The sequence below is a fragment of the Chiloscyllium plagiosum genome, unplaced genomic scaffold, assembly GCF_037043375.1.
Source record: "Chiloscyllium plagiosum isolate Xiang-an unplaced genomic scaffold, Cpla_swu_hap1 HiC_scaffold_26, whole genome shotgun sequence".
In the NCBI taxonomy this organism is placed as follows: domain Eukaryota; kingdom Metazoa; phylum Chordata; class Chondrichthyes; order Orectolobiformes; family Hemiscylliidae; genus Chiloscyllium; species Chiloscyllium plagiosum.
Genome location: NW_028270164.1, coordinates 43,927,671 through 43,955,048, shown reverse-complemented (window position 1 = coordinate 43,955,048; position 27,378 = coordinate 43,927,671). Strand labels below are relative to the sequence as shown.

The 27,378-nt window shown below is 41.3% G+C and overlaps 1 protein-coding gene and 1 long non-coding RNA gene across 3 annotated transcripts in view; one reads left to right on the top strand and one right to left on the bottom strand.

The window, feature by feature from the left end:
* The window catches only part of LOC148145141 (uncharacterized), a 42,121-nt gene extending 41,203 nt beyond the window's left edge, over positions 1-918 (bottom strand). The window contains exon 1 of the long non-coding RNA XR_015750951.1: positions 795-918. This is a non-coding gene — a long non-coding RNA (uncharacterized LOC148145141). The remainder of the gene's footprint in view (positions 1-794) is intronic.
* Positions 825-27,127, top strand: LOC122563277 (ADP-ribose glycohydrolase OARD1-like). Of its 2 annotated transcripts, none has more exons than XM_043716963.2 (6): positions 825-969; positions 3,080-3,126; positions 9,297-9,450; positions 16,094-16,152; positions 16,671-16,783; positions 23,340-27,127. In XM_043716963.2, the coding sequence occupies exons 2-6, from the start codon at positions 3,103-3,105 to the stop codon at positions 23,476-23,478; spliced, it is 489 nt and encodes a 162-aa protein (XP_043572898.2). In that variant the 5' UTR covers positions 825-969; positions 3,080-3,102; the 3' UTR covers positions 23,479-27,127. The 2 variants fall into 2 exon arrangements, with proteins under 2 accessions (XP_043572898.2, XP_043572899.2); XM_043716964.2 differs by lacking the exon at positions 825-969 and adding an exon at positions 997-1,128.
* The last annotated feature ends 251 nt before the right edge of the window (positions 27,128-27,378 follow it).

Sequence of the window (27,378 nt, the reverse complement as noted above, 5' to 3'; positions counted from 1 at the left end):
CATGGAGAGAAATCAGAGTTAATGTTTTGGGTTGAGTGACCCTTCCTGAGCTTTTCCAGAAATTTGTTTTTTTTTGTTTCTGATTTATAAGCATCTGCAGTTCTTTCGGTTTTTATTTACTATTTATTCATTATCTTGGTGTTATCGGTATGTGGTAGGATAACTGCTACATGGTAAGCAGTCATTTCAGAATCACAAAATTGAAGGAAGAAGTAATTTTATCTATCTTATCCTTGCCAGCTTTCCAAATTAGCAGTAAAACTAGTGCCACTTTCCTGCCTTCACCCTGTAACTCTGAAAGATTTCCATCAACTATCTTATTCCTTTTGGGATGTCAATTGAACCTACTTACAACACATTCTCAGGTAGTGCATTCCAGATACCACGAGTTAAATTTCTGCTCAATTACAATTGCTCACATCTTGTTTCACCCTGATAATAAATAAGTGATAGTAATAGTAATATAACGATAGTAACAATGATGCTGAGACAGAAAATTCAAGACGAATGAGGGCAAGAGATTTTCTTCCTGCAGGGCAAAGAGAAAACGTTCTGTCATCTATCTGTTATTGCAATATAGTGAACATCTGAAATTGGAAAGCCCATGTTCCACGTGTAAACTTTAAGTGGCTATCTTTCCTCTAAACAGATCAACAGTGGAGGTTACATGAGGAACCACAGGGCTTTCAGGCTTTTCCATTTCCCTTTTCAATCTTGATTTAAAAGAGAGAGAAAGAGGTGTTGCTGACTTTCAGAAGGAAAAAAAAAGTACATGCAGAACAAGGAAATATTACCGTGTACAGCCATAAGCCTGTGACCTGGGCTCGGGAGCTTGCCTGTACCGGGGAGAGTCAGGCCGGGGCCGAAGCCGAGCCCAGGACGTGGAGACAGCGTGAGGGGGCACAGGCTGCAGGCCGCCTCCTGCCGGAGTAGGCCCCGTTGTTAGGGTAACCGACCTCTTCAACCCTGGTAAGAACATTAAATATCCACCGACACTAAACTCACGCCATGAACGGCCAGCCGCCTGCTTTTGGATGTGTTTAAACCAGTGGCCACCTTCTTAACCCAGACACGGAAACTCTGTCCTGATTTTGAATTTCTCCGTCAGATTTGTTTCTCCAGACCACGGTAATGTGACTTATCCCAAACAAAGTGTTACTAATCGAATTGTCACAAACGCTACCCTTTTGAATTGGCGAACGTTATTTTCATCTTCCAGACTAAATGGGTGCAGTGATAGTGTCCCTATCCCTGGACCAGAAGACCCAGGTTCAAGTCCCACCTGTTCCAGAGGTGTGTAATAATATCTCCTGAACAGGTTGATTAGAAAAAAGGTTCATTTTTGTACAAGTTCAGATAGGGTGGGGGTGTCTTATGGCACAGTAATAGTGTCCCTATCTCTGAGCCAAGAGATCTGGGTTCAAATCCCACCTTTTCCAGAGGGGTCTCATAGCAGTTCTGAACAGGTGGGCTAGAAAATTGTCTGCACCTATTCAAAAGTTATACTGTGTAGTTAACTTGCTACCTTGGGATTTGTAACTTGAGCTGTATTTTTTACACAATCTGATGTGAAATACTGTGACACATCCTTGTAGCTGTTGGGAGCTGAATCCTAAAGGAAGGAATACTACTGTTGCATTTGAAGCCCCCCCCCCCCCCCCCCCCAGCTATAGAAGTCTGTAATTCTTCATTTATTTATTCTTTTTTTTTTCAAAAGCTGAAGGATACGTTGGTACACTTAAGGTTTGGCTCTGGGGTATCTTTCTACTGCATCTCTACATTGTGACCAGTAACTATGTAACTGAGGTACTTCATTGACAGTAATGATTATGAAAAATTATAAATGTAAGCTTTTTAAAAAATATTTGTAAATGTTTTGAAATGTTGAAAAATAGTATCCAATCTTGAAATAGCATACAAAGCTATGGGTCAAGTGCTGTAAGTGGAATTAATTGAAATAAATGTTTGCAGACTGGTGTGGACACGATAGGCTAAAGGGCTCCTTTGCATGTGTTTTACTTCGATGATTCATTTTGTTTCTAGACATTGGTCTGCTTAGCGATGTTATTACACAGGACATGAACCTTGATCTTCTGGCCCTTATCGTAGTGTCAAATCTAGATATTTTCTTGTCAATCTGTTCAGGAATGTTTTAAGTCTGAAACAGGTAGAACTTTAACCCTCCTGTCTTGGTATAGGGATACCTGTACATCCACTGCTCCACAAGAGACAATCAGGGCTCCTTTTATCAGTTGCTATGGGATTTGAAGCCACACCTGCTCAGCACTGTCCCAGGCCAGCCTGGGCATCTCTATCCACAGTAATTGATATTACCTCTACATGACTGTCTCAGCACTAGTAAAGATGAAGAGGAAAGAACCCAGCTCTTAAATATGTTCTCAGCCTCTTCAGAGTTGTTATATACCTGTAGAGGAGGTAGGACTTGAATGCAGGCCTTCTGCTCCAAAGGTGGGGGCAGTACCACTTGGGGCTTCTTTCCATATTATATAGAATCACAACGGTGCAGAGGCTATTCAGCCTATTGAGTCTGCGCCATCCCTCCAAACAGCATCCCACCCAGACCCACATCTGTGCCAGTGCCTTGTTTCAGAGATAGAGGATACCTTGTGGTTCTCGGCACAATTTGCCAATGCAAGTCTGCTTGCCTGAGAGATTTCAAGCAAGTGTTCCCACGAGAGGGGGAAAGGTCATCAATGTGACAGAACATTGATATACAATAATCTGCATTTTGTTTGCACTCTTTTTGTGTCTTGAATATAAAATATCCCAAGGCAGTTCATAACATGAACTGGAGAAAATTAAGTGTCATACGAGATTTTAAGAGAAGTGATCATGCAAGCAATAGCTTAGTGAATGAGGTAGAATTTAAAGGATGGGACAGAAGTAGAGACGGATATTCAGTTTGAAATCTAGGCAGATGAAGTCCTAGAGCGATTAATTTTAATGAATATTTAAACCTTTGGTTGTTTGTGGAGAAACAAATTAGTGAAGAATAGAAAGTGGAAATAGAGGGAGGAGAATGTTGTTAAGATTACATTCATTTTGCTCTGCTTAACAGGTGGCAATCCAAAAGGAACTGAAATGGACAAACCACTAGAGGGAAGTGTAAGTATGTGGCCTTCACTGAGGAAGGTATTGTATGTTTTTTTTTGTTGTGGTGTTCCCTGTAAAACTAATAATTTTAACTTTTGAACTGCCAGTGGTTAATCTAAAGGGATTGCATTGCAATTTTTTCTTAAGATTCTAACAAATTAAAAAGAACATTTGAGTGAAGACCTTTTTTTTGTTGGAAACACTACAGAAAAATTCTCTTGTTAATGTTTTAATGCAACTAAAAATCTAATGCAACCAAAAATCTCCCTCCATCGTTAGTCTTCACCCTGCCATTTAAGTAGATTCTTTATTCTCTCAGAACCAGCTATAAGTAATTATTAGTTCCCAAGGGCATCCTTTCTCTTTCTATACCAGACCTGATAATTTCTAATCCTTGAGCTAGCTTTTACCTTTGAACCTATCCTGAAGATTATTCTTTCAAAGCTAAAGAAATCTTTATATCTTGTTAAAATCCTCATACACTGAGTAGATGAGTTTGAGCTACCAGAAGCCTGAGAATAGGTGCCTGTATCTTTGTGTTTTGTCTCAGATTGTGACAGGCTGAAGTTCAGTAATATTTTAAGAAAACATCTTGTAATTAGATCTGACAGTGCCATCTTCCTCTTCGAATCCCTATCCATGGCAATTTTACTCACATTGATTATCCAAGTGAAGTAATCTTCCAGGTGACTGGTGCACAGAGGTTGGGGATTCTGTTTCCTAAATCTCTCAATTGCCTGAGAAATACTGGTGGCATATGGGAGAACTCAACTCACCATTGTCATTAAATGAATGTACATTTAAAATCAAGTAACCTGGACCAGTTATCAATAACAGTATATCTGTCTACGGTAGTTATATTCCCTACAAATTACTAATAAAGATCCTGATAGCAGAATCTTGAGCATCTGAGAATTCTTGATGCTTGTGATCCTGGTTAACAGGGTTTTGTTTTTAATACTAATGTGTTATCTTGCATCTTCCTATTTTGTTTAAAGTATAACCATTTACCAACTTGCCACTTCTAATGCCTTCCAATGACTTTGAAGTCTATTCACTGTCAGCATAGATGTTTTGGTCATTCCATATGGATATGGATACCATACACCTTGCCAGTAAAACAATCTGCCCTGTCACCTTAACCTTAACACACAAGCCAGCCAGGCCTTCGATCAGTAGAATTCAGAATGGCTGAAATGGTCCCTGCCCTGACCATTTCCCATTTCTCCATTTGTAGCTTAAATTAAAAAGACCATTTCAAAACTTTTTTTTGAAACCTCTTGCTACTTTTGTTAATCTCCTCCTGAAGCTAATGGTTAACAAGATACTTGCAGCAATCCTCCTGTGCTTGAATGGCCAGGAATCTTTGACATCTATCAATAAGACCAAAAAATCGAGCATAACTTGTTTGTCTCAAGTACTGAGATCTATGTTCCTACAGTTATGGTTTCTTGCAAATGCCTCATTTTAATCATAAAATAATAATTAGGAGCAAGAGTAGGCAATTCACCTCCTTGAGCCTGCCCTGCCATTTAATACAATAAAGACTGAAAATGTGTTGCTGGAAAAGTGCAGCAGGTCAGGCAGCTTCCAGGGAACAGGAGAATCGACGTTTCGGGCATAAGCCCTTTCCTGAAGAAGGGCTTATGCCCGAAATGTCGATTCTCCTGTTCCCTGGATGCTGCCTGACCTGCGCTTTTCCAGCAACACATTTTCAGCTCTGATCTCCAGCATCTGCAGACCTCACCTCAGCATTGACTCCACTTTCTTACCAACACTCTAAACACTTCAACGTATTAATAATTAAAAATCTTTTTCTCCATAAATTTAGTCCATGTCCCAACATCCACCATAGAAGTAATGAATTCCACAAATTCATGACTAAGAAGTAATCTCTCATCTGTTTTAAATCTATTGCTATCTTAAAACTGACCTCATTCTAGATTACTCCACATATGCAAGTATCCTTTTCCACATATATCTTGTCGATCCCTTTTAGGATCTTGTACCTCAAATAGATCTCTCTTCATTCTTCTAAACTACAGAGTATAGGTCTAAACTACTAAATATGTCTTAAGACAAACCCTTCATCTCTGGAATCAACTTCATGAGTCCCGTGCACTGCTTCTAATGCAACCACATCCCTTGGGTATTTGGGCCAATATTGTACACCGTACATCTGGTATGGTCTCTCTAAAGTCTTCTCCAGTTGCAGCAACCCCTACTTCTATACTCTGTTCCTTGCCAAATGGGGGAATTGAAGTTTATTGCTTTCCTTTATTAACTGCATGCTTGTTTTCTATAATTTGTGCTCAAGGATGCCAGATCTCTCTTCACCAAAGCACTCTGAAGTTTTTTCTATTTAGATAATTTGCCTTTCTATTGCTCTGACTAAAATGGATAACTTCTCTCATGTTAAATGTCATCTGCCAATTTTGGCTTATGCATTTAACCTATCCATATCCATTTGTAAATTTATTTCTTCTTGACAACTTTTGTCATCTGCAAATTTAGTTATAGTACTTTCTATCCTTGCGTCCAAGTCATTAATGTTGTTTGTAAATAGTTGAGCCTGAGGACCAAACCTTGTGACACTCAAAGTTGCATTTTGCCAATGGGCAACAAGGTGGTTAGCACTGCTGCCTCAGTGCTGGGGACCCAGGTTCAATCCCAATCTTGGGCAACTGTGTCCGCCTGTATGGAGTTTGCACATTCTCTGTCTGTGTGGGTTTCCTCTCACAGTCCAAAGATGTGCAGGTTAGGTGAATTGGCCATGCTAAATTACCCAGTGTTTAGGGATTGGTAGGTTAAGTGCATTAGTCAGGGGAAATATAAAGTAATAAGGCTGGGGAATGGGCCTGGATGATACTCTTCATAGGGTTGGTGTGGACTTGGCCAAATGGCCTGTTTCTACACTGTAGGGATTCTATGAATGAGAAAAAGACCAATTTACCCCATCTATCTGCTTTGTTGTTCAGCCAATCCTGTATTCAAGCCAATAAATCACCTCCAGCCCTACCTTGTCTATTAACTTTTTATGCTGCACTGAATGAAATGCCTTCTGAGTGTTCAGATGTGCTCCATCTACAGGATTCTGGTTATTCCCTTTGCTTGTTATAACTTTATAGAATCAGAGAAATACAATAAAGAAACATTCCCTGTGGTTCAACTCATACCAACCAGATATCCTAAATAAGTATGCCCCATTTGGTTCCATTTGACAGCATTTGGCCCATATCCCTGTTAAACCCTTCCTATTCACTTACCCATCCAAATGCCTTTTAAATGTTGTAATTGTACCAGCCTCCACCACTTCCTCTGTAGACAGGCAGGCGGCTGGAAGAATACAGGAAACCAGGCAGCATTAGGAGATGAAGTTGACATTTTGGGTGTAACCCTTCTCTGGCAGCTCATTGCTTATATGCACCCCCACTGTGGGGACAAGACCTTGTTGATTTATTCCATCCATGCCCCTCATGATTTTATAAGCCTCCAAAGATACTCCTCAGCCTTGAACACACCAGGGAAAATAGTTTCTCCGCCCCCCCCACCCACCCACCCCAACATTCAGCCTCTTCCTGTAACTCAAACCTCCAACCCTGGCAACATCTTTGTAAATGTTTTTGAACCCTTTCAAGTTTCGCAACATTTTTCCAATAGCAGGAAGACCAGTATTCCAAAAGTGGCCTAAACAATGCCTGTATAGCTACAACATGACCTTCCAACTTCTATACTTAATGTACTGATCAACAAAGGAAAGCATACCAAATGCCGCCTTCACTATCTTCTCTATCTATGACTCCACTGTCAAGGAGCTATGAATCTGCACTCCAAGGCCTCTTTATTTGGCAACACTTCCCAGGACCTTATCATAAGTGTATAAGTCCTGCCTGATTTGCCTTTCCAAAACGCAACCCCTTACATTTATCTAAATTAAACTCTGTCACTCCTCGGCCTGTTGGCCCATCTGATTAAGGTTCCATTGTACTGAAATAGCCTCCTTCACTGTCTGCTGCACTATCAATTTTGGTGTCATATGCAAAACTTGCTAACTATTCCTTCTATATTTGCATCCAAATCTTTCCTATAAATGCCAAAAAGTAATGGACTCAGCATTTATCCTTGTCTCTTAGCACTGGTTACAGGCCTCCAGTCAAAAAAGTAACCCTTCACCACCACCCTTTTGTCTTCTACCTTTGAGCCAATTCTGTATCCAAACAGCTAGTTCTGCCTCTATTGTGTGATCTAACCTTGCTAATCAGCCTGAGGAACCTTTTAGAATGCCTTACTGAAGTCCATATAGATTATGCCCACCACTCTGCCCTCGTTATTCCTTTTTGTTAATCTTTGAAGAGCTCTAGCAAATTAGTAAAGCACAATATTCCATTTATAAAATGATGCTGACCCTGAATTCCAATAATTTACCAATGGTACATGTTAAACTAACTGGACTCTTGTTCCCTATTTTTTATGTTCCTATTTTGAATATGGCATTGTATTAACCTTCTTCCAAAATGTTGGATCCTTATCGAAATACAGAACTTTAGAATATTCTAACCAACGGATTCACTCTCTCTCTTGCCACTTCCCTTTAGGGCCCTGGGTTAGACCTTCAGGCCCTGGACACTTGTCTGCCTTCAATCCCAATAGTTTTCACGCTACTTTTATCCCTTATCGTGATTGTTCTAAGTTTCTCCCTTAATATAACCCCTTCTACCTTTCTAATAGTAAGAAGTAATGAAATGCTTCAGTTTTCATTTGAACAAATTATTTAATTGACTGTAATTTGTGTACCCCACTGTTGGTGTCCAGTCTTGTCCTCCAAGGGACCAATGTTTACACTAGCTATTTTTTTCCTTTTATAGAAGCTTTTGCTACCTTTCTTATTTTGTTAGTCTTTCTTTCTTTGCTTTTTTTTTGTGAATTTTTTTGTTAACCCTTTCTTGATCTTCAGGAAATTTCCCAACTTCCAGCCTGCTACTTGGGGTTGCAATATTCTATGCCTTAGATTTTTGTTTTTATATTCACTTTAACCTCCATGCATACCCATGGATGATATTTACCCCCTCTTACAATCTTTCTTTTCCAAAATATATTTTAGTTGAGAACAGTTGAGGATCTCCTTAAATTCTGCTACTGCCCATCCATTGTCCTCCCTTTTTAGTCATCTTGCCTGGTCCACTCAGGTGAAGTTTGTCCATGTGTCTGTGTAATGGCCTTTGTTTAACTCCAGAACCTCTTGTTTCTCATCCTGCAAATGTATTTGAAATTCTTGCATATTGATTAGATTCCCTACCGTATGGAAACAGGCCCTTTGGCCCAACAAGTCCACACCAATTCTCCAAAGAGTAACCCACCCAGACCCATTCCCCTAGCCTATATTTACCCTTGACTAATGCATCTATCGCTATGGGCAGTTTAGTGTTGTCAATTCACCTGACCTGCACATCTTAGGATTGTGGGAGGAAACCGGCGGAAACTCTGACACTGGGAGAATGTGCAAACTCCACACAGTCACTTGAGGCTGGAATTGAACCTGGGTCCCTGGTACTGACTCAGCAGTGCTAACCACTGAGCCACCATGCCATCCCTGAGAGAATCCTTCATAGGAGATCATTCGTTAATCCCACTTCATTAACAGTGTCAGCTCTGGTTCCTGAACATTGTTTCTTGGAGTAATCTCTAATACATTCAGCAAACTCTCCCTCAAGGTTGCCTTTCCTAATTGCCTGATCATGCCACCAATGATGTCCATGCTGAGTTACCTTAGCCCTAAATGCTGCAGTGCCTCTTTTTTTTTCCCACCCCTCCTCCCTTTCCTTCTAAAACCAACTTTTGTATCCCAGTATTTTGTCACTTGTCCAAAGGTCTGCTTCTGTATTTATTGCCCAATTTTTAGTGCTCCTGTAAAGCATATTGGCTCATCCTTCCTGTGTGAACGGAAGGATGTAAATATAAGCTGTTACTGCTGTTTAGTGATCCAAATGAGGTCTGCTCGTATTTGTTTTTGTTCCTTTTGGTTGGACAGGAATGCCACAACTAATGTGAACTTCGTGAAAGCTTTTTTAATTAGAAAACTACTCAATTGCTGAAGAAGGCATCTGTTGGGGAGTGTGGGGAAAGAAATGTCAAATGTTCCAAGTATTGTAATAAGGAGTAATATCTCTTCTTGGCTATTCCAGAGCTTTGAGATCCATTATGTGACTGGTGACCTGTTCAAATGTCCTGAGCAGGACGCACTGGCGCATTGCATCAGTGAAGACGTTCGTATGGGAGCAGGGATAGCAGTAGTTTTCAAGCGGATGTTTCAATCTGTTGAAGAGCTGCTGAATCAGAGTAAGATGTCTTTAGAGAAATGTGATTAGGAAAGTAAAAGGAATATCTATTTATTGCAAGAGAAATATAATATAAAAGTAGGAATGTTTTGATATGCTTGTACAAAGCATTGTTGAGGCCTTGTTTGGAGTATGGTGTACAGTTTTTGTTTATTTGAAAGTATGGGGCTACAACTATTTACTTTATTTTCATTTGGATGAAAGGACTAAATCTATGGTTGCTAAACTTATTGATTATAACTTGGGAGCAGATGTAGGTAATTCAGTCTCTCGAGCACACACAACCGTTCAATGTCTGATCTGCTTTGTTTTGAATTTGAGATTCCCATCTATCTAAAAGTTTGATTCCCTTCCATACAAGGGTAAATCCATCCACCTCTTAAAAAATATTCAATGGCCCTGACTCCACCTCCATTCTGAAGCAGTGTGTTTTAAAGTTGCAAAAACCTCAATTTCCTCCTATCTTTGTCCTAAAAGTGTGATCCCTAATTTTTGGAGTACTACTTAGTTAAGCCTGTTCATCAAGGCATGTCAAGGTTGTGATTGACTGATCCCTACTTGCCTGGATAACTGCACTTGAAGATTCTCTCAATCTCGGGCAACGCAGCATACCTGCAAACGTTCACTCCCTCTTTCACCAACACAGTAAAAGCAGTAAATATAATCTACAAAATGCGTAGTGCAGAAATTAAGGCTCCTTAGCAAGACCATTCAAACACCACTACTATCTAGAAGGACAAGGGCAGTAATCCATAGAATACCATCTGCAAGCTCTTCTCAAATGATACCTCTTGGCTTGGAACTATCACCATGTTACTTCAGAACTTTACATCCCCTGAATGAATGAACTAACGAATATATTAACTTGACTTCTGTCTTGTATCTGTATTGCTAATCTGATTAGCAAATTAAATTCAGCTCAGACAATGGGTGGAATCTGCATTACTTTTGGTTTCAGTGTCATTTACATGAAGTTGAGCTTTTTATCATGAGGCTTAGCAATCCCTCACTGTCTTTCCAAACTCACCTCATTAGCTACCTATCTTGCCCATATGACATCCCTCTGATTCTATTCCCATTTTACTGCACCCTGATGCCAGAAGAACTTGTCACCCGGAAGATACCTGTCTTTTGACACTCAAACCATAGAACAAGGCTGCTGTGCATCAGGGCAAGCAGTGGCATTCTGAACTTGCTCTATTCAGTGATGGCCATTCAGTCAGAAGATGTCACAAGAGGAAGATAGTGTTGCAATTCTCTTTCCAGCTGCAGGGAGTGCTGTCGGTAGCAGTAGAACCACTTTCTGGCAGACTGACAAGACTATAAACACCTGATCCTGTTAGCCTGCTTAGATTGCTGATTAAGTCAGTACAGTCTCCATGGTGAAAATGAATGACAAGCAATACCACAAGACAGTCACCAATCTATTCTACTCTGCCAGCATGCGTGTCATGCTTTTTTCCCCTCTCTGCTACCCACTTCCCACCAAGACTCATGGTCTGACACTTTGTCACCATTTGTGTGCAATATCTTCCCTGACTCTTGTTTCCACTAGCCAACCTCCATACTACTATCTCTGCATGGGTTCTGCACTGCCTAGTGGGAGTGGCAGGCTTGGAAAGTTTAGGAACATTCACTGGTGAGAACTTCACTCAAAGCTTCACAGCTGGTGAAGGGTGAAGGGAGAAACATTCCAGACCACTGGCACTTTAGGGCTGCTGGAGATGAGGGACGTGTTCAGTGTCCAACAGGAGAGGACCTTGTGCTGTTAGTTTTGGGGATTTTGAACCTGTGCACAGGCAGGATCAGGTATCAGATATGTGGAATGCAATAGCCCTCATTGCACAGACTGCAGAAGTGAAGCTATGCTATGGAGACCCAGTGACCTCAAGCATGTGATCATCTGACTGTCTCCATGTGCAAGTTAGTGGAGACATGCACACACTACAACCTATTACCCAGAAACTGGTCCTCGGGACTGAAGGCAGTGACAGGAGGATGTGCAGTCCAGGTAGCCCTTCCTCCAAAGGAGACCAGGCAATGATGTTCAATGGTGTTGACATCACTGCACTTCCCACTATCAATATCTTGGTGGTTACCATTGACCATCAATTGAATTGGATAAGCCAGTAATACTAGCTACAAGAGCAAGTCAGAGGCTAGGAATACTGCAGTGAATAAATCCCTTTTTGACTCCCCAGTGTTGTCCACTATATACAAAACACAAGACTGGTATGTGATAGACTACTGAATGTGCCTGGATGAGCATTGCCACTCCGAGAATGCACAAAAAGCTTGATATAATCCAGAGCACAGCAGCCTGCTTGATTGGCACCACATCTAAACACATTCACTACCTGCATCACAGTTGCTTTGTGCACACTGCTGTTACTATCAACAAGATCCACTACAGACATTCACTGAAAATCCTTAGACCGCACCTTCCAAACCCCCACATGTTTTTATTTCAAAGGAAAAGGACAGCAGATTCATGGATCCCCCAGTTGTAAGTTCTGCTCCAAGCCATTCACTGTCCTGACTTGGAAGCCTATAACTATTACTTCAGTGCTGTTGGACCGAAATCATGGAGATCGCTCCCTGAGGATGTTGTGAATCAATCTGTGGCACAGCAACTGCCTTCAGTGGCTGCAATCTATCACCACTAGCTTGAAGGAACTTGTGTGTAGAATGACTCTTTCCCCCTACAAGTAAATAGAAAATGCTAGGAAGAACCACACATGGCCCCTGAAGCCTCAAGGGTAGATATGCATAGGCTAGCCACAACGACCAAGTCTTGAGAGGTTCCCAGAAAGTGCAACTGAGATATAACCACTTCTCTCTGGGAATCCTTTCTGCATTTCGAGGCTGTCCAGCCAAATGTCCCTGGAGTTGCATGACGAATCCTCCTTGGCTAATGGGCTACCCTTTGAGCCAGATCCTTCTACCCCAGCTGCAGAATCTGGAACTAGAGTGAGGTGTTGTGGGAGAGAAAGAAAACTATAACCTTTTTGGTCACTTTGGCACAATAACAGCACACTAACTTATCCTGTTTGTATAAGTTTGATAGTTTTTGCACTGCATATGCTTATTTGAGTCCCTGTGTAACCCTGGGTGTAACTGTGCCAGCATGCTAACATGTCTCTAAGGAATGTACCATGGATAGATGTTTGGAAACTAGCTGCTGTATATAGAGATATTGATCAAGATGTATGCAAGGTAATGTTCTACGGGCACCATTGTCTAAATGTGGTAAACCATTCCTCTTCTTCCACTGGTCTGTGTCCAAAAGTGATGGGATGAATGAAATGGTGGCAATATCTGGAGAATTGAGACGTGCAAGCAGGAGGCTGGAAGTATGCAGCAAGCCAGGCAATACTAGGAGGTGGAGAAGTCAACACTGTGTAACCCTTCACCGTTGACTTCTCCACCCTGTTATGCTGCCTGTCTTGCTGTGTTCTTCCGGCCTTCTGCTTGTCTACCTTTTGATTACAGCATCTGCAGTTTTTATCCATCTAACTGAATGGAGATATTGAGCACACAGGGAGGCAATGCCTTGATCACTAGGGATTTTTTTTTTTGAAAGTGGAGTGTTTCCAGGTCTGACTTTTTTTGCATTTTATGGATCTGTGTGTAATGCTGTTGCTCTCTAAAGAGCCTCATTAGTTAAAACCACTTGTACATTGCAAAATTTGATTTTCAGCACCATACAAGGCAACAGTGGCACTCTTTAGTCGGTGGCTTCCAGTCTCTATTTCCATATGGTCGAGGGCGCAAGGATGGGAGGGTAGCTAATGCAATTTTTTTTTTTTTAGAAAAGATAAATGAAAAACTGAATTAAACACTGGTTAGTCTGACATTGATAGTAGGGAAAATGCTAGGCTTGTTACAAAGGATTTAATAGCTGAGCGTTTGGAAAATAGTGACTGGATTAGACAGTCAGGGTGGATTTGCAGAAGGGAAACATGCTTGTCAATTCTACTGGAATTTATCAAGAATGTCACCTCTGCTAGTGGCAAGGGGAAGCCAGTGGATGTCCAGTTTACTTGACTTTAAGAAGGCTCTTGACAAGGTCCCTTTTCTTAAAAAGAAAAAAGTTATAGCTCATGGAATTGGCTATCATGTACTGACATGGATGCAGAACTGGTTGGCAGACAGGAAATTATCAGAATAAATGAGTTTTTTTTCCCCAATTGACAAGCAATAACTACTACAGTACCACAGGAATCAGTGCATGGGCCTCAGCTATTCACAATAATAAATGCTTTAGCTGAGAGAGCTAAATGTAATATCTTCAGGTTTGCAGACAACAGATTTGGGTGGGAGGGTGAGCTGAGGAGAATGTGGAAACACTTCAGTGTGATCTGGTCAAGTTGAGTGAGTGTCTAAATGCAGGATGGATGAAGTGTAATGCAGAAAAATGTAAGCAAACACAGCCTGATTAAGGGGCAATAAATTGGGGGAGGGGTAAGAGTGTTGTCCTTGTACACCAGACACTGACAGTTAGCATGCAGATGCAGCAGACAGTGAAGGCGGCAAATGGGTGGGGGGGGGAGAAAGGGAGACTTGTTAGCCTTCATAATGAGAAATGGGGATGTCTTGCTGCAAATGCATAGGGCCTTGCATTTGTTGATTCCGCACATGGAGTATTATGTGCAGTTTTAGCCTCTTTATCGGAGGATGGATGTTCTGGCTATGGAAGGAGTGCAATGACTGTGTTTACTTAACTGATTTCTTGAATGTTTGGACAGTTGTATGAAGAGACTTGGTTTGGACTACTTTCACTGGAATTTAAAAGAATGAACAGCAATTGCATAGAAACTGAATTCTTTCTACATTTACAATGCCTAGTTCGGTTAGATGTTCCCAATGACTGAGCCCAAAACAAGAGTTCAGCCTAATGATAAAAGGATGACCACTTAGAGGAGATGTGCTTTAACCTAAAGTGGTGAGTCTTTGGAATTCCTTTTGAAGGTACAATGTGGTAGAACAAAACATTTGAATGTTTTGGAGGACTTGAATGTAGTTATAGCTAAAGGGTATCAGAAGACAGTGGGAATAGGCTTCTAAATGAAAAGATTGGCCATGATCACTTTTAATAGCAGAGCAAACTCAAGTTTGAATGGCCTACTTCTCCTGCTTTCTGTTTGGCCCAACCAGATGACTGGCTGACAATTACCAAGTTTGTTAGGGGCTGCCCTTTAATTACTGTTCAGTAGCCCGGGTAACTGACAGGTACCTCCATGGAATTCAGTGAGGACCACTATCCTAAGACTAAGACGTGGTTGCTTGTTGGCTAGTGTTTGCTACAAAAGTTGCTGACATGTAGGACAGGTGTGAGATTGACATAACATCCTGTGCAAGATGTCTTCCCCATGACTAAGGACCAGTGACCAGCAAGGCAAGCGCTCTGGTTGTTTGATTGTGCTAATTCGCACTACGTGGATGCTGTGAGAATGCAGGTAGCCACCAAGTGAGCACAGACAGCAAGCAGTAACCCTGAGATTGGGCCAGGCTTAATCTGTGAGCTGGGTGCCTGTCCGACAGTGTTCTTGCTGGTGCACTGCAGGTCTCTGCTTTCTAAAACATCTGCACGTTGGTTGAAGCATGCAAAAGGAATTAGTAAATATTGAGTGCCAGTGTCTGTGGATGAGGGGGTTTGCATGTGGAAGCTGTCCATGGATCATGCCCCAAGATTCTATTTGGTGCTGAACAGCAGGGAAGCTCTTAACAGCCAGCAATGAGCTGAAGTACCAGATCCTGCTCTGACTTTCATATCGAGAATTCTCCATCTAGTATTTTTTTCAGCATCTTGGGTAAGATAGAAATCTACACATTTAATGAGGTGAGATTAAATAAGATGTGTTAATAAAGAATCCCTTAATCAGCAACTTGCCACTGTCTGACAAACTCCACCTTGAAGCCCAAGAAAGGTGCACAATGTTGCAAGTTGCTCCCAGTGTCTGATGGGATACCAACGGGATCAGTGTTTTCACTCCAGCTATTCACTGTACATATGTTGAGGAAACTAAACCTCCAAGTTTGCAGACTAGACTGAGCTGAATGGTGGCCTCTATCCAAATGCCCTTTAACCATCTAAAATGCAGGAATTTTAATCCTGTTTTGTGTAACTTGTCCTTTATTGTTTGAGTTCAGGTATCATGCTGGTCAATCTATGCTGCACCTTTCCAAAATGTTCAACCTTTCTAAGGTATCCTTGACTGTTCAGTCACCAGATGTGGTCTCACCTGCAGTTGTATGGCTGTGAGATGCCATTCACCCCTTTTATTTTCTAGTCTGTATAAATACAAGCATTCCACAACTTTGGTTTGGACCTGTTCCAGATATCCTGATCTATCTGGGCCCCCAAGTCTGAACCTTCATTGTCTAGCACTTAGCAATTTACAAAGTCAGTGGAATTGTAAAAGCCCCTTGGCATGTATACATGGAAACTTTTTTTATTTTAATTTTTGTCTTTGCTGTTAAACCTGCTGGACCTGAATCTGATTTTTTTCTTAATACATTAGATTACATTAATAGGATGCAGACGTTGTTACAGTACTATCAGTCAACTAATGTAACATCTTTGCAATGCATTTACCTTACTACTATATTTAGGTTTTTTAAATAAATGATTTTCTTCACAGAAAAGAAAGTTGGGGATGTGGCAGTGTTGAAGACAAAACAAAGATATGTCTACTATTTGGTAATTGACTAATTTGACTGTCTGAAGTGGTCATTTGAATAAATTCACAGGATATTATCAAAAATATAAATGTGTTTTAGATGGTGTATGACATTGTACAAACACTGACATATCTTTCACAGAACAGAATAAAACTGTCCATAGAAAAACTGTACAGTCCCATCATCTTTATCTTGCTTTATTTCTGTTCTGATTTTCTAATGTTGTGAATGCCAAAAGATATTTTTATTTAAATGCAACTTCAAGTCTTTATTGACCTTGCACTGTGCATTTCCAGTTAATTCGTCTCTAACCTGTCTTTTAACTCTAATATTTAATGCTTGCAATTTCAAACAAACCTGTTGGACTATAACCTGGTGTTGTTTGATTTTTGACCTTGGTCACCCCAGTCCAACTCTGCCATCTCCACATCATTAATACTCTATCATTGCATTTCTTGTGACATGTCAGAAATGCAACAATGATTGATTTGAAATTGTGAATGCTTGTTTGGAAATGAAGTGGTTGTGTATTTACAGATTACAAAAAAGGCAGCCTATCAAAAGCCAACTTATGAAAATCTGCAGAGCAGCCTGGAAGCAATGAAGGAACATTGCCTGAAACATGGAATCTCGCGGATCTCAATGCCCAGGTAATAACAGGAAGCTTAATTTTTTTTAAAACCAGCTTTCCTTTCAGCATATTTTTTATCATAATTGGAAAGTGTGTGTTGTGTACTTTAAAAATACTCAGTGTATGGCATGGTGGCTCAGTGGTTAACTGCTGTCTCTCAGCGCCAGGGACCAGAGGTCAATTCCAACCTTGGGCGACTGTGGAGTTTGCACGTTCTCCCCATGTCTGCATGGGTTTCCATCAGGTGCTCTAGTTTCTTCCCACAGTCCAGAAACGTACAGGTTAGATGGATGGAACAATTTAGCATGGTCAATAGTTTTCAAGTGTGTAGGTTAGGTGCATTAGCCACAGGAAATGCAGGGTTACAGGGATGGATCTAGGTGGATGCTCTTCAGAGAGTGTGTGGACTTGTTGGGCCAAATGGCCTGTTTCCATTCTGGGGGATTCTAGGATTCTAACTGTCCATGTGGAATTGCATTTTCTCCCCATGTCTGCATGGATTTCTTTCAGGTGCTCCAGTTTCCTCCTGCAATCACCAAGATGTGCAGGTTAGGTGAGTGGCCATGAGAAATGCAAGGTTACAGGGATAGGATAGGGGAGTGCTTGGTTTGGGTGAGATCCTCTTTGGAGGGTTGGAATGGACTTGATGGCCAAATGGCCTGCTTCCATACTGTAGAGATTCTATGATCTCAGCATCTGTTTGTGAAGATATGCTGTAGATGGCAACAGCATCAAATCATATTGGTGTCCCACATTGGCTAAAAGGAATTCCTTAGCTGGTGCATTTAATATCCAAAACTCAAGATTTACCTGATCATGAATATGCAAATAAATTAGCTATTAATCAAAGGGCTGCGAGCCGTGAGAAATTGTGCTATTCGCAGGAAAGGACGTGAAATGGAGTGACGTCAGGTGATTAGCAATTTACGAATCTGGTGGTAAAAGTGGAGGCAACAGCAGTGTAGCCATTCATATAAAGATGAGTAGAGTGAGACTGGAAAGGACAGGGTTTGTCCGTTAAGGTCAATACTACAAATGAAACAAACTTGATCTGTGCAACCCATTCTTAAGTTGGGTAAACTAGTGGCACAAATAGACAAATAGTTTGGATCTAATCCCCACTTCAGAGATATGGTTACAAAGGGATTAAGAGTGTATAAATATTCTAGGGGAGACAACATTTTGATGAGCAGAATGCTAGGGGATGAGGGGTGTGGAGAACAGTTGCAGAAATGGTCTTGTCTTGGGTCACTTCATGAAATCAGTTATTCCTAGCGTTCACCTTATGAAGGTCAGATGGGAGTACTTTATAGTTCCAACCCCTCCCCACTCCAACATTTAAGGAGTTAAGCCTTTGACAGAGCACTAAGCAAGAAATAATTGGTTTTATTACAAGCTCCAATGTAATAACTACAATGGACTTCAGTCTTGTTAATTGTACAAATGTAAAGGTATGTGGAACATTAAAATATTTTTTGTTCTAGTTTTCTGGAACAAAAATCAATTGTGAAACCAACGAATCTCTAATAGATCCTTGAGAGAAGGTAGGGAGAAGCTTCTGTCAGCTTAGTGGTTAGCACTGCTGCCTCAGTGCCAGGGCCCCGGGTTCGATTCCAGCCTCTGGAGACTGTGCAAACTCCACACAGGCATTCTGTGTCTGCACAGGTTTCCTCCAAATGCTCTGGTTTCCTCCCACAGTCCAAAGATGTGCAGGTTAGGTGAATTGGTCATGCTAAATTGCCTGTAGAGTTGGGTGCATTAGTTAGGGGGAATGGGTCTGGGTGGGTTACTCTTTGGAGGGTTGGTGTGGACTAGTTGGGCTGAAAGGCCTGTTTCCATACTGTAGGGAATCTAATCTAATCTAAAACATTTTAAGCTTTTGGAAGGAGGCATTGAGTAATAAGGATAGGCAAGTTATGTTGCTACTTCAGCTAGGCCACAGTTGGAATATTGCATACAGTTTTGGTCACCATACTTCCAGAAGGCTGGGGATGCTTTGAAGAGGATACAGAAAAGGTTTATGAAGATGTTGCCTGGTATGGGGGGATTTTAGCCTTGAAGAAAAGTTGGATAGGTTAGGTTTATTTTCACTGGAATGCAGGAGGTTGAGGGGTGCCCTGATAGAAATTTCTAAGATTATGAATGGCATGGATAGTGGAATGTATGAGGCTTTTTCCCCAGGGTGGAGAGATCAATTACTAGGAGGCACAGGTTTAAGGTATTGTTTGAGGGAGTGAGGTTTAAGACCAGTTTAAGGTTTTTCGCACACAGGATGGTGAGTGCCTAAAACACCCTGCCAGAGGAGGTGGAGGAAGCGGGTGGAATAGCAGCATTCAAGAAGCAGCTGGACAAATACATGAATAGGAAGGAATTAGAGGGATACAGATCCTGTAAGTGAAGACCGTTTTAGTATGGAAGGGCAAATATGTTGGCATAGGCTTAGACTGCCACAAGGGCTGTTCCTGTGCTGTATTTGTTTCTAAACAAAACTAGTTATATAGATATGAGGAAGGTTTGTTGAAATTGAGTAAATAGACCCTTCTTTACAGGGAGAAGGCAGGACAATGGGTTTCAGAAACATTAAGTGATCAAATTGTGGAGCAGACTGTAGCAGAATTGGGCTATTCAGCCCTTCTTATGGTCTTAAATAAGACTGTTAACAAAACCGTGTAAAACCCACATTATTTCTATTTTGATTTATACATTGAAATAGGAAAATAACTTTTTTTTTAAAAAAATAAACCCTACAGAATTGCTGCAGTTTTTGAAGCTCGGTGACCTGAGACTTTCTTATAATTTACATAGCTGTTGGTTCAAGCAGTACTAAGTGGTCTGTAAACCAGCTGGAGCTAAGAGCTGTGTACAAATCTGTATTCAGTTAGCAAATATCTAATTTGGCTTGTGGACTAATGACATTTTTCAATGACGAAAGCCTTCCGCCTGTCAACAATTATTTCAGGGTTGTGAAGAAAATGTTAGAAGCCATTAAATCTCTACAAGCCAAGGAATTTGCTCAGTTCTCTGCAGTAAAAAAAAAAGCTTGTTCAAAGCTAGTTGAACCAGTCACATTGTTCTTCCCACAAAAAAGGGTCCAGAGAATGAAGATGAAGAAGCAGGATTGTGATCAGCATATGAATCATCTCCACAAACACTAGAGATCTCATTGGAAAGCTCTTAATCTTTCCCTCTACCTGTAACACTTGTTGTTGTATCTGTTTAGTATTGTGTTCTTAAATACTGAAACTTGCTCCTTACTTTGTCAATCTGGTTGTACAAGGCCACCAATCGCAAAATTCTGCATGCTTTTCAAAACCTTTGTCACAACTCAGGGAATAGTGGGGCTTGACTATTTTTCTTTAAGCACCCACATGAGCAATAACAGTTAAGTTATTCAAGATGTACAAAACTGACTTCATTGGCAAAACAAATTCAGCACCAAAGATTTAATGTGCCTTAAGGAATATAAATATTTTAGAAAAAGTCATCAGCCTTATGACCTCGAGTTTTAGAAACCAGCAAAGAGCTCTCAAAATGCTGGAAAAGAGGAAGGAATGTTGTGATTTAACCAGAAATGTAAAAAATGCAAAGAAGACCATGCAATTGGCCCTTTAAAAACCGAGGAAGAAGGAATTGTGGAAATGAAGAAATTGCAGGAATATTCTTATTATCCTTCACAATGGAAGTTTCCAGTTAAATATCAGAAATTGAAGGTAACTGAGCACGCAAAAGTAACAATTTAAATTTTATCAGCAATGGATAGATTTATTGGAGGAGCATTATACATAAACATCCATTAAATGTCCTCCATTTAGAAGCCCACATTGCAGCTGCTTTAGATTAGATTAGATTAGATTACAGTGTGGAAACAGGCCCTTCGGCCCAACAAGTCCACACCGACCCGCCGAAGCGAAACCCACCCATACCCCTACATTTACCCCTTACTACAGGCAATTTAGTATGGCCAATTCACCTGACCCTGCACATCTTTGGATGGTGGGAGGAAACCGGAGGAAACCCACGCAGACACGGGGAGAACGTGCAAACTCCACACAGTCAGTCGCCTGAGGCGGGAATTGAACCCGGGTCTCTGGTGCTGCGAGGCAGCAGTGCTAACCACTGTACCACCGTGCCGCCCACCAAAGATTGGTCTCATAGTTGGTCTCATAACTAATATCCTTTTTAAATCATAGAATCCCAACAGTGTGAAAACAGTCCAATTGCCCTATCGAATCCAGACTCTCAGCATTGCACCTAGACCCACCTCCATACTTTATCCCTGTAATCTGCATTTCCTGTGGCTAATCCACCCAACCTACACATCCCCCAGACACTACAGGCAATTTAGCAAGGCCAATCCACCTAACCTGCACATCTTTAGACTGTGGGAGGAAACTGGAGCACCTAGAAGAAACCCATGCAGACAGTGGGAGAATGTGGAGTTTGCACAGATGCTGCAAAGGTGGAGTCAAATCCAGGTCCCTAGCACTGGGGCAACAGTGCTAACCACTGAGCCACCATGCCACTCAGTCTGAAACTTTTCTATAAATGTTCAGAGACATTTTGTGTAATTGTAAAAGGAATGCAAAGTTAACACAAGTGCAGCCAGAAATTTGGAAGGAAATTGTAAGAGTACACATTGAGGAAGTTTGATATTGTGTAGTAGCTTGATCAAACCATAACTAGTGCTGTTTTGGCCTCTATCTTTTGAGTTGTCACTGTCTACAAGTTTAGTACCAGAGGACTGGAGGTTTGAAGATGTTGTGCCCTTGTTCAATAAGGGCAGTGGAGATGACCCAGGTAATTAGATGAGTGAGCCTTCTATTGTAGGAAACATTTCTGGAAAGGATTAAAAGAGGATCTGTAATCCTCTAGCAAGCAACAATTTGATTTCAGATAGTCAACATGGTTTTGTCAAGGGCAGGTAGTGTCTCTCAAGCCTCATTGAGTTTTTTGAGAAGGTGACCAAGCATATAGATGAGGATAGGGCAGTTGACATGGTGTACATGGACTTCAGTAAAGCCTTTGATAAGGTTCTATATGGTAGGCTGTTAAAGACAATGCAGAGTTATGGGATTGAGGGTGATTTAGTAGTTTGGATTAGAAACTACCTTTCTGAAATGGAAAATATTCATCCTGGAGTCTGGTTGCTAGTGGTGTGCCAAAAGGATCTGATTTTTGGACCAGTGCTGTTAGTCATTTTTATAAATGACTTGGACACAGGCATAGGTGGATGGGTTAGTAAGTTTGCAGATGACACTAAAATCAGTGGAGTAGTGGACTATGGAAAAATGTTGCAGGGGGGCTTGGATAAACTGCAGAATTAGCCTGAGGTGGCAAATGGAGTTCAATGCTGCTAAATGTGAGGTGATTCACTTTGGGAAGAATAACAGGAAGGCAGAATATTGGGTCAATGGAAAGATTCTTGGTAGTGTGGATGTGCAGAGGAATTTTGGAGTCTATGTACATCCCTAAAAGTTGCCACCCAGGTTGATAGTGCTGTTAAGAAGGCATACAGCGTGTTAAATTTTTTTATTGGTAGAGGGATTGAGTTCTGGAGCCATGATGTCATGCTGCAAGTATACAAAACACTAGTGCAGCCCCACTTGGAATATCGTGTACAGCTTTGGTCATCCCATTACAGGAAGGATGTGGAAGCATTGGAAAAGATGCAGAGGAGACTTACCAGGATGTTGCCGGGTCTGGAGAGAAGGTCTTATGAGGAAAGGCTGAGAGACTTGGGTCTGTTCTCATTGGAAAGAAGGCAGCTAAGGGGGATTTAATCGAAACATAAGAGGACTAGATAGGGTAGACAGTGAAAGTCTTTTTCCTAGGATGATGATGGCTTATACGAGGGGGCATAACGACAAATTGAGGGGTGATAGATTAAGATAGATTCTTTACTCAGTAAGGCTGGAATGCCCTGCCTGCCAATGTAGTTAACTCTGCCACATTAGGGAGATTTAAACAATCCTTTGATAAGTACATGGATGATGGGATAGTATAGGGGCTGAGCTTAGATTAGTTCACAGATCGGTGCAACATCTAGGGCCGAAGGGCCTGTTCTGCGCTGCATTGTTCTGTATGTTTGAGGAAGGATATGCTTGCCTTAGAGATGGTATGGTCAAGTTTGTGGGTTGGGCTAAGTAAATTGACATTCATTTGAAATGTGACATTCTGAACAAACCTGACAAGGTAGACACAAGTTGTTTTCCCCTGACTGGGGAGTCTGAAACACGGGCACAGAGAAGGGATGTATCACTTTTTTTTCCTGAAGAGAAACTTCTTCAGTCCAGGATGAAGTTTTGAATGTTTGTCTGCTGAAGGTGGTGAATGCTCTCACCTGAATATATTAAAACTAAGATTTGTTTCAGCTAGTGAAGGGATATGACAGCAAGTGGGGAAACCAAGTTGAAGCAACAAATCAGCCATGATGAATGGTGGAAGAGGTTCGACAGTACGATGTTGTGTACTTGGATGTTAAGCCATTTAAATATTCTAGGCTTTAAGATTTTGCCATATTAACATTATGCATCACTACAGTCTCTGAACTAAAATCAGTTTTGTTTGCTCTCCAGGATTGGATGTGGACTGGACCAACTGAAGTGGGAGAGAGTTTCTAAAATAATTCAAGAGGTCTTTAAGAATACTGATATCATCATCACTGTGTACTCTTTGGAAGCGCCTGCTAAGCTTGCCACCTACACTAAACGATAGTCTACTTTTAATAGGAAATAAAGTGAAGCTGGGTGTTTGAATTAGTGCTTTCACTACTGTGGCTTTCAAATTGTTTCATTTGGCAGAAATAACTATTTAGGTGAATTCACTTATAAATGATTTTTGGTGCATGGGGAAAAAAATCTTGTAAAGGATTGTTCTAACCTGCTAGGAAGTACATCAGACAAAGATATCCAATACTCGCTCTGGGAAAGGCCTACTGAACCCATTGGACATTGAGAAACTGCTGGTGGACCTTCTCCTGAATCAGGACTCCGACAGCAGGATATCTGTCCTACTGAGAGCTTCTAGTGGTACAGATTAGGAGGTAGCAGCAATTCTGTTCAGCAATGTCACTGGATATGTGATGGCAACTGCTGGAATGCCATCCTTAGACCCAGGATTGTGTAAGCCCACAAGTAATAAATGATGGGGGACACAGGGCAGGGACTGTGCTGATCATTGACAGCAAGGATATTTGTGCAACAGGGAGGTTAATCCAGTTCTCCTCACTTTGTGGGGGGAGGGGTGCTCATCTGGTTAAGTGCCCTATTTCCCAAAATAGTGAGGGCAGTGAATCCTCAAGGATGCCTGTTTTTCATCAGCCAGTTTGACCAAAATCTCCAAGAATTATTTATTTTCTATGGATAGGCATTCACCCACTTTTAATGCAGATTGTTTATCAAGTAGACAAATCTTGCTTTGTGAAAATATAGTTAGCCAGCTCACTGTCCTTGGTGTCTAAACTTATGATTTCTCATCACTTAAGCATTTACATTTTTTTAAATAAATTTCAAGTTCATTGGAAAGTGATTTAATAAAACATGCAGAGCAATATTTAATGGTGTGCAGTTGTAAACTTAATTCTGGGTGACTCAAGGATACAAAAATGTTCATCAAACATTAGTCCATTTGTTCAGGAGCTAATTTTTCTACAAGGTAATAAAGCAATAATGCTAACAGTCAAGCAGGTTGTTTATTCATTGACAAGATTAGAGTGGTGTTGGAAAAGCACAGCAGGTCAGCCAGCACCTGAGGAGCAGGAAAATTGACATTTTGGGCAGGAGACCTTCATTGCTCATTCCTGATAATTCTTCCCCCTCGCCCTTAGGGTGAATGTACTGTCTTTATCCAGGGTTGGAGAATAAAGGTCTAGAGGGCATCGGTTTAAGGTTAGAGGGGAAAGAATAAAAGGGTACCTGAGGGGCAACTTTTCTTTACACGGAGGGGTAGTACACATGGAATGAGCTGCCAGCAGAAGTGGATGAGGTAGGTGCATTAACAATTAAAAGGCATTTGCACAAATACATGGATAGGAATGGTTTAGAAGGGCATGGGCCAATTGCAGGGAACTGGAGTTAGTGTTGATGGACACTTTAGTCTGCTTGGGCCAAAGGGTCTCTGTCTCTGGTGTAGGATTCTGTATGAGCTGTTATGCTAAGGACAGGCTTCAAATAGTGCAGTCAGACCATTGCTCAATCACTTCATTTAACCTGAAGGAAATTCATGAACCTACATTTGAATACCCTTTGACAAGTATAAACTAGGTAAGGTTTTTAAACCAATCAATAAAAATGTCAAAATTGTCATTACTGGTTTTACTTCATATTCCAGAATTATTAACAATTTAAATTCCACCAGCTGCTGTTGTAAGGTTTGAACCCATGTGAGCAGAGCCAGTTATAAGGCCAGTGACTTTGCCACTGTTTCAATATTGACTTGTGAATAGTATGCAGCTTAAATGTGTTTGAGTTAATGCTGTTTTCCACAAAATAGCATTTTCTCCCCTCCTTGAGCATGGTTTAAAAGCTTTTTTGACCATTTCTGTCCTTAACATTACTGGAGTGTACACTCCATGTATCATCAGGAAATTCATCCAGGAGCATCTGAGGGGAGGAGCATCAGATGTCAATGATTTTTACGCAGATTAATGCTCCCATAATCGCAGGCCGTGTGTGAGAATGTCCCAATAGAATATGGGAGTTTGAGTTACAAGCCCAAGCCTGTAATGCCTTCTACCTTCATTTATAATAACTACATTGCCTTTGTTACAAGGAGATTGGAGTTCTGCTATAGGCAGTGTAGAGACATGCCTGCTTTACAAGTTTTCCTAGTAATCAGATAAAAATAATAAACCAGAGAGCAATTTTAACATTAATACACCAAATCAGGATGTCCTAAAAGATGTGGCATTTGTACCTGTCAAGAATTTCTTAATCTTTAAAAATAACCCAGTTAAGTCTCATAAATATAATAGCATACTAGCTACATAATGAGTCCTCAATTGTTGCCATTAAGGAGATTATTCATCCTAAAGGTAGGTTTAGGTATTTTAAACTTGGGTGTTGACCATTGCTTTAATGAAATGCAACATGGAAACTAGATAGAGGTCAACACACCAGGAACAGAATTCATTGCAATGAAAATCTGATATGTTTTCTTTACTAATATGCAAATCAGCTCGCCAGTTAGATTAGATTACGTAGTGTGGAAACAGGTCCTTCGGCCCAACAAGTCCATACTGGCCTGTCGAAATGTAACCCAACCAGACCCATTCCCCTACATTCACCCCTTCACCTAACACCATGGGCAATTAGCATAGCCAATTCACCTAACCTGCACATTTTTGGACTGTGGGAGGAAACTGGAGCACCCGGAGGAAACCCACTCAGACACTGGGAGAATGTGCAAACTCCACACACCGTCGCCTGTGGTGGGAATTGAACCAAGGTCTCTGGTGCTGTGAGGCAGCAGTTCTAACTGCTGTGGCACCGTGTTGCCCATTGTCCTTTGCATGCTCTGCTTTCATCTTGTCAACTTAGAAAATCAGAATTTTCTCCTGTGTCTCTAGCTGCCCCAAATGATTTGACACAAATGGTTAAGTATTAAGTTTTGAGATTCATTGCTTTAGCTTTGGTGACTTTTCTCATGCAATTTACCACTGCTAATCTCATTAACTGTGCATCCTGCTTCCACGGTCCACTCTTGAGTGGTCCTGTAGTCAGCAGAGGCAGAAGTGAATTTTCTAGCATTCATATTACAGGTGCCATGTTTAAACATTGTGCTTTCTAGTCACTCAAATCAAGACACTACCTTTCCTCCACGTGTACAACCTTTAATGGCTGTGGCTGCCAATTTCATCTCCCTCTATCCCTTCTTTTGTCTCATTGCAAGATGCACCGTCTCCTGTAAGGCTTGAAGGGGCAAGATTGGTAGTAAGATGGCCAACCTTCATCTCTTCAGCCCTACAAGGAGAAGACCCTTGAGCTTGCAAGTAAAGGCAGTCGCTCTGGGATGCCATGACCTGTATGTCCTGGCAACTAAGTAAGGTTCATGATGTGCTGAGCTGTTCTCCCATTACTACCACAGATTCCACCTCTATGTAACTCATTCCTTCACTTGTCTTATAGAGGCATTTTGAAGTGTCTCACATTGCCCATAGTGAAGCCTGCTCCTGCAAACAAAATGAAACAAACTTACTCACCCATTCTGGGTGTGTGGGCCATCGTTATTGCACAGTTAAGAATCAGTTGAAAATGAAAGGCTTCCTAGATTCTGCTCGATATTGAGTTGTAGGCTGTGCCTCACTGTAAATGCTTCCCCGCACCCCCACCCCCCCAGAGACCATAGAAATTGTAGCCAAGCTGGAATGAAGCCTTGGCTGAAAATGTATTGCTGGAAAAGCACAGCAGGTCAGGCAGCATCCAAGGAACAGGAGAATCGACGTTTCGGGCATAAGCCCTTCTTCAGGAATAAGCCCCTGAAGAAGGGCTTATGCCCGAAACGTAGATTCTCCTGTTCCTTGGATGCTGCCTGACCTCCTGCATTTTCTAGCAACACATTTTCAGCTCTGATCTCTAGCATCTGCAGTCCTCACTTTCTCCTGGAATGAAGCCTTAT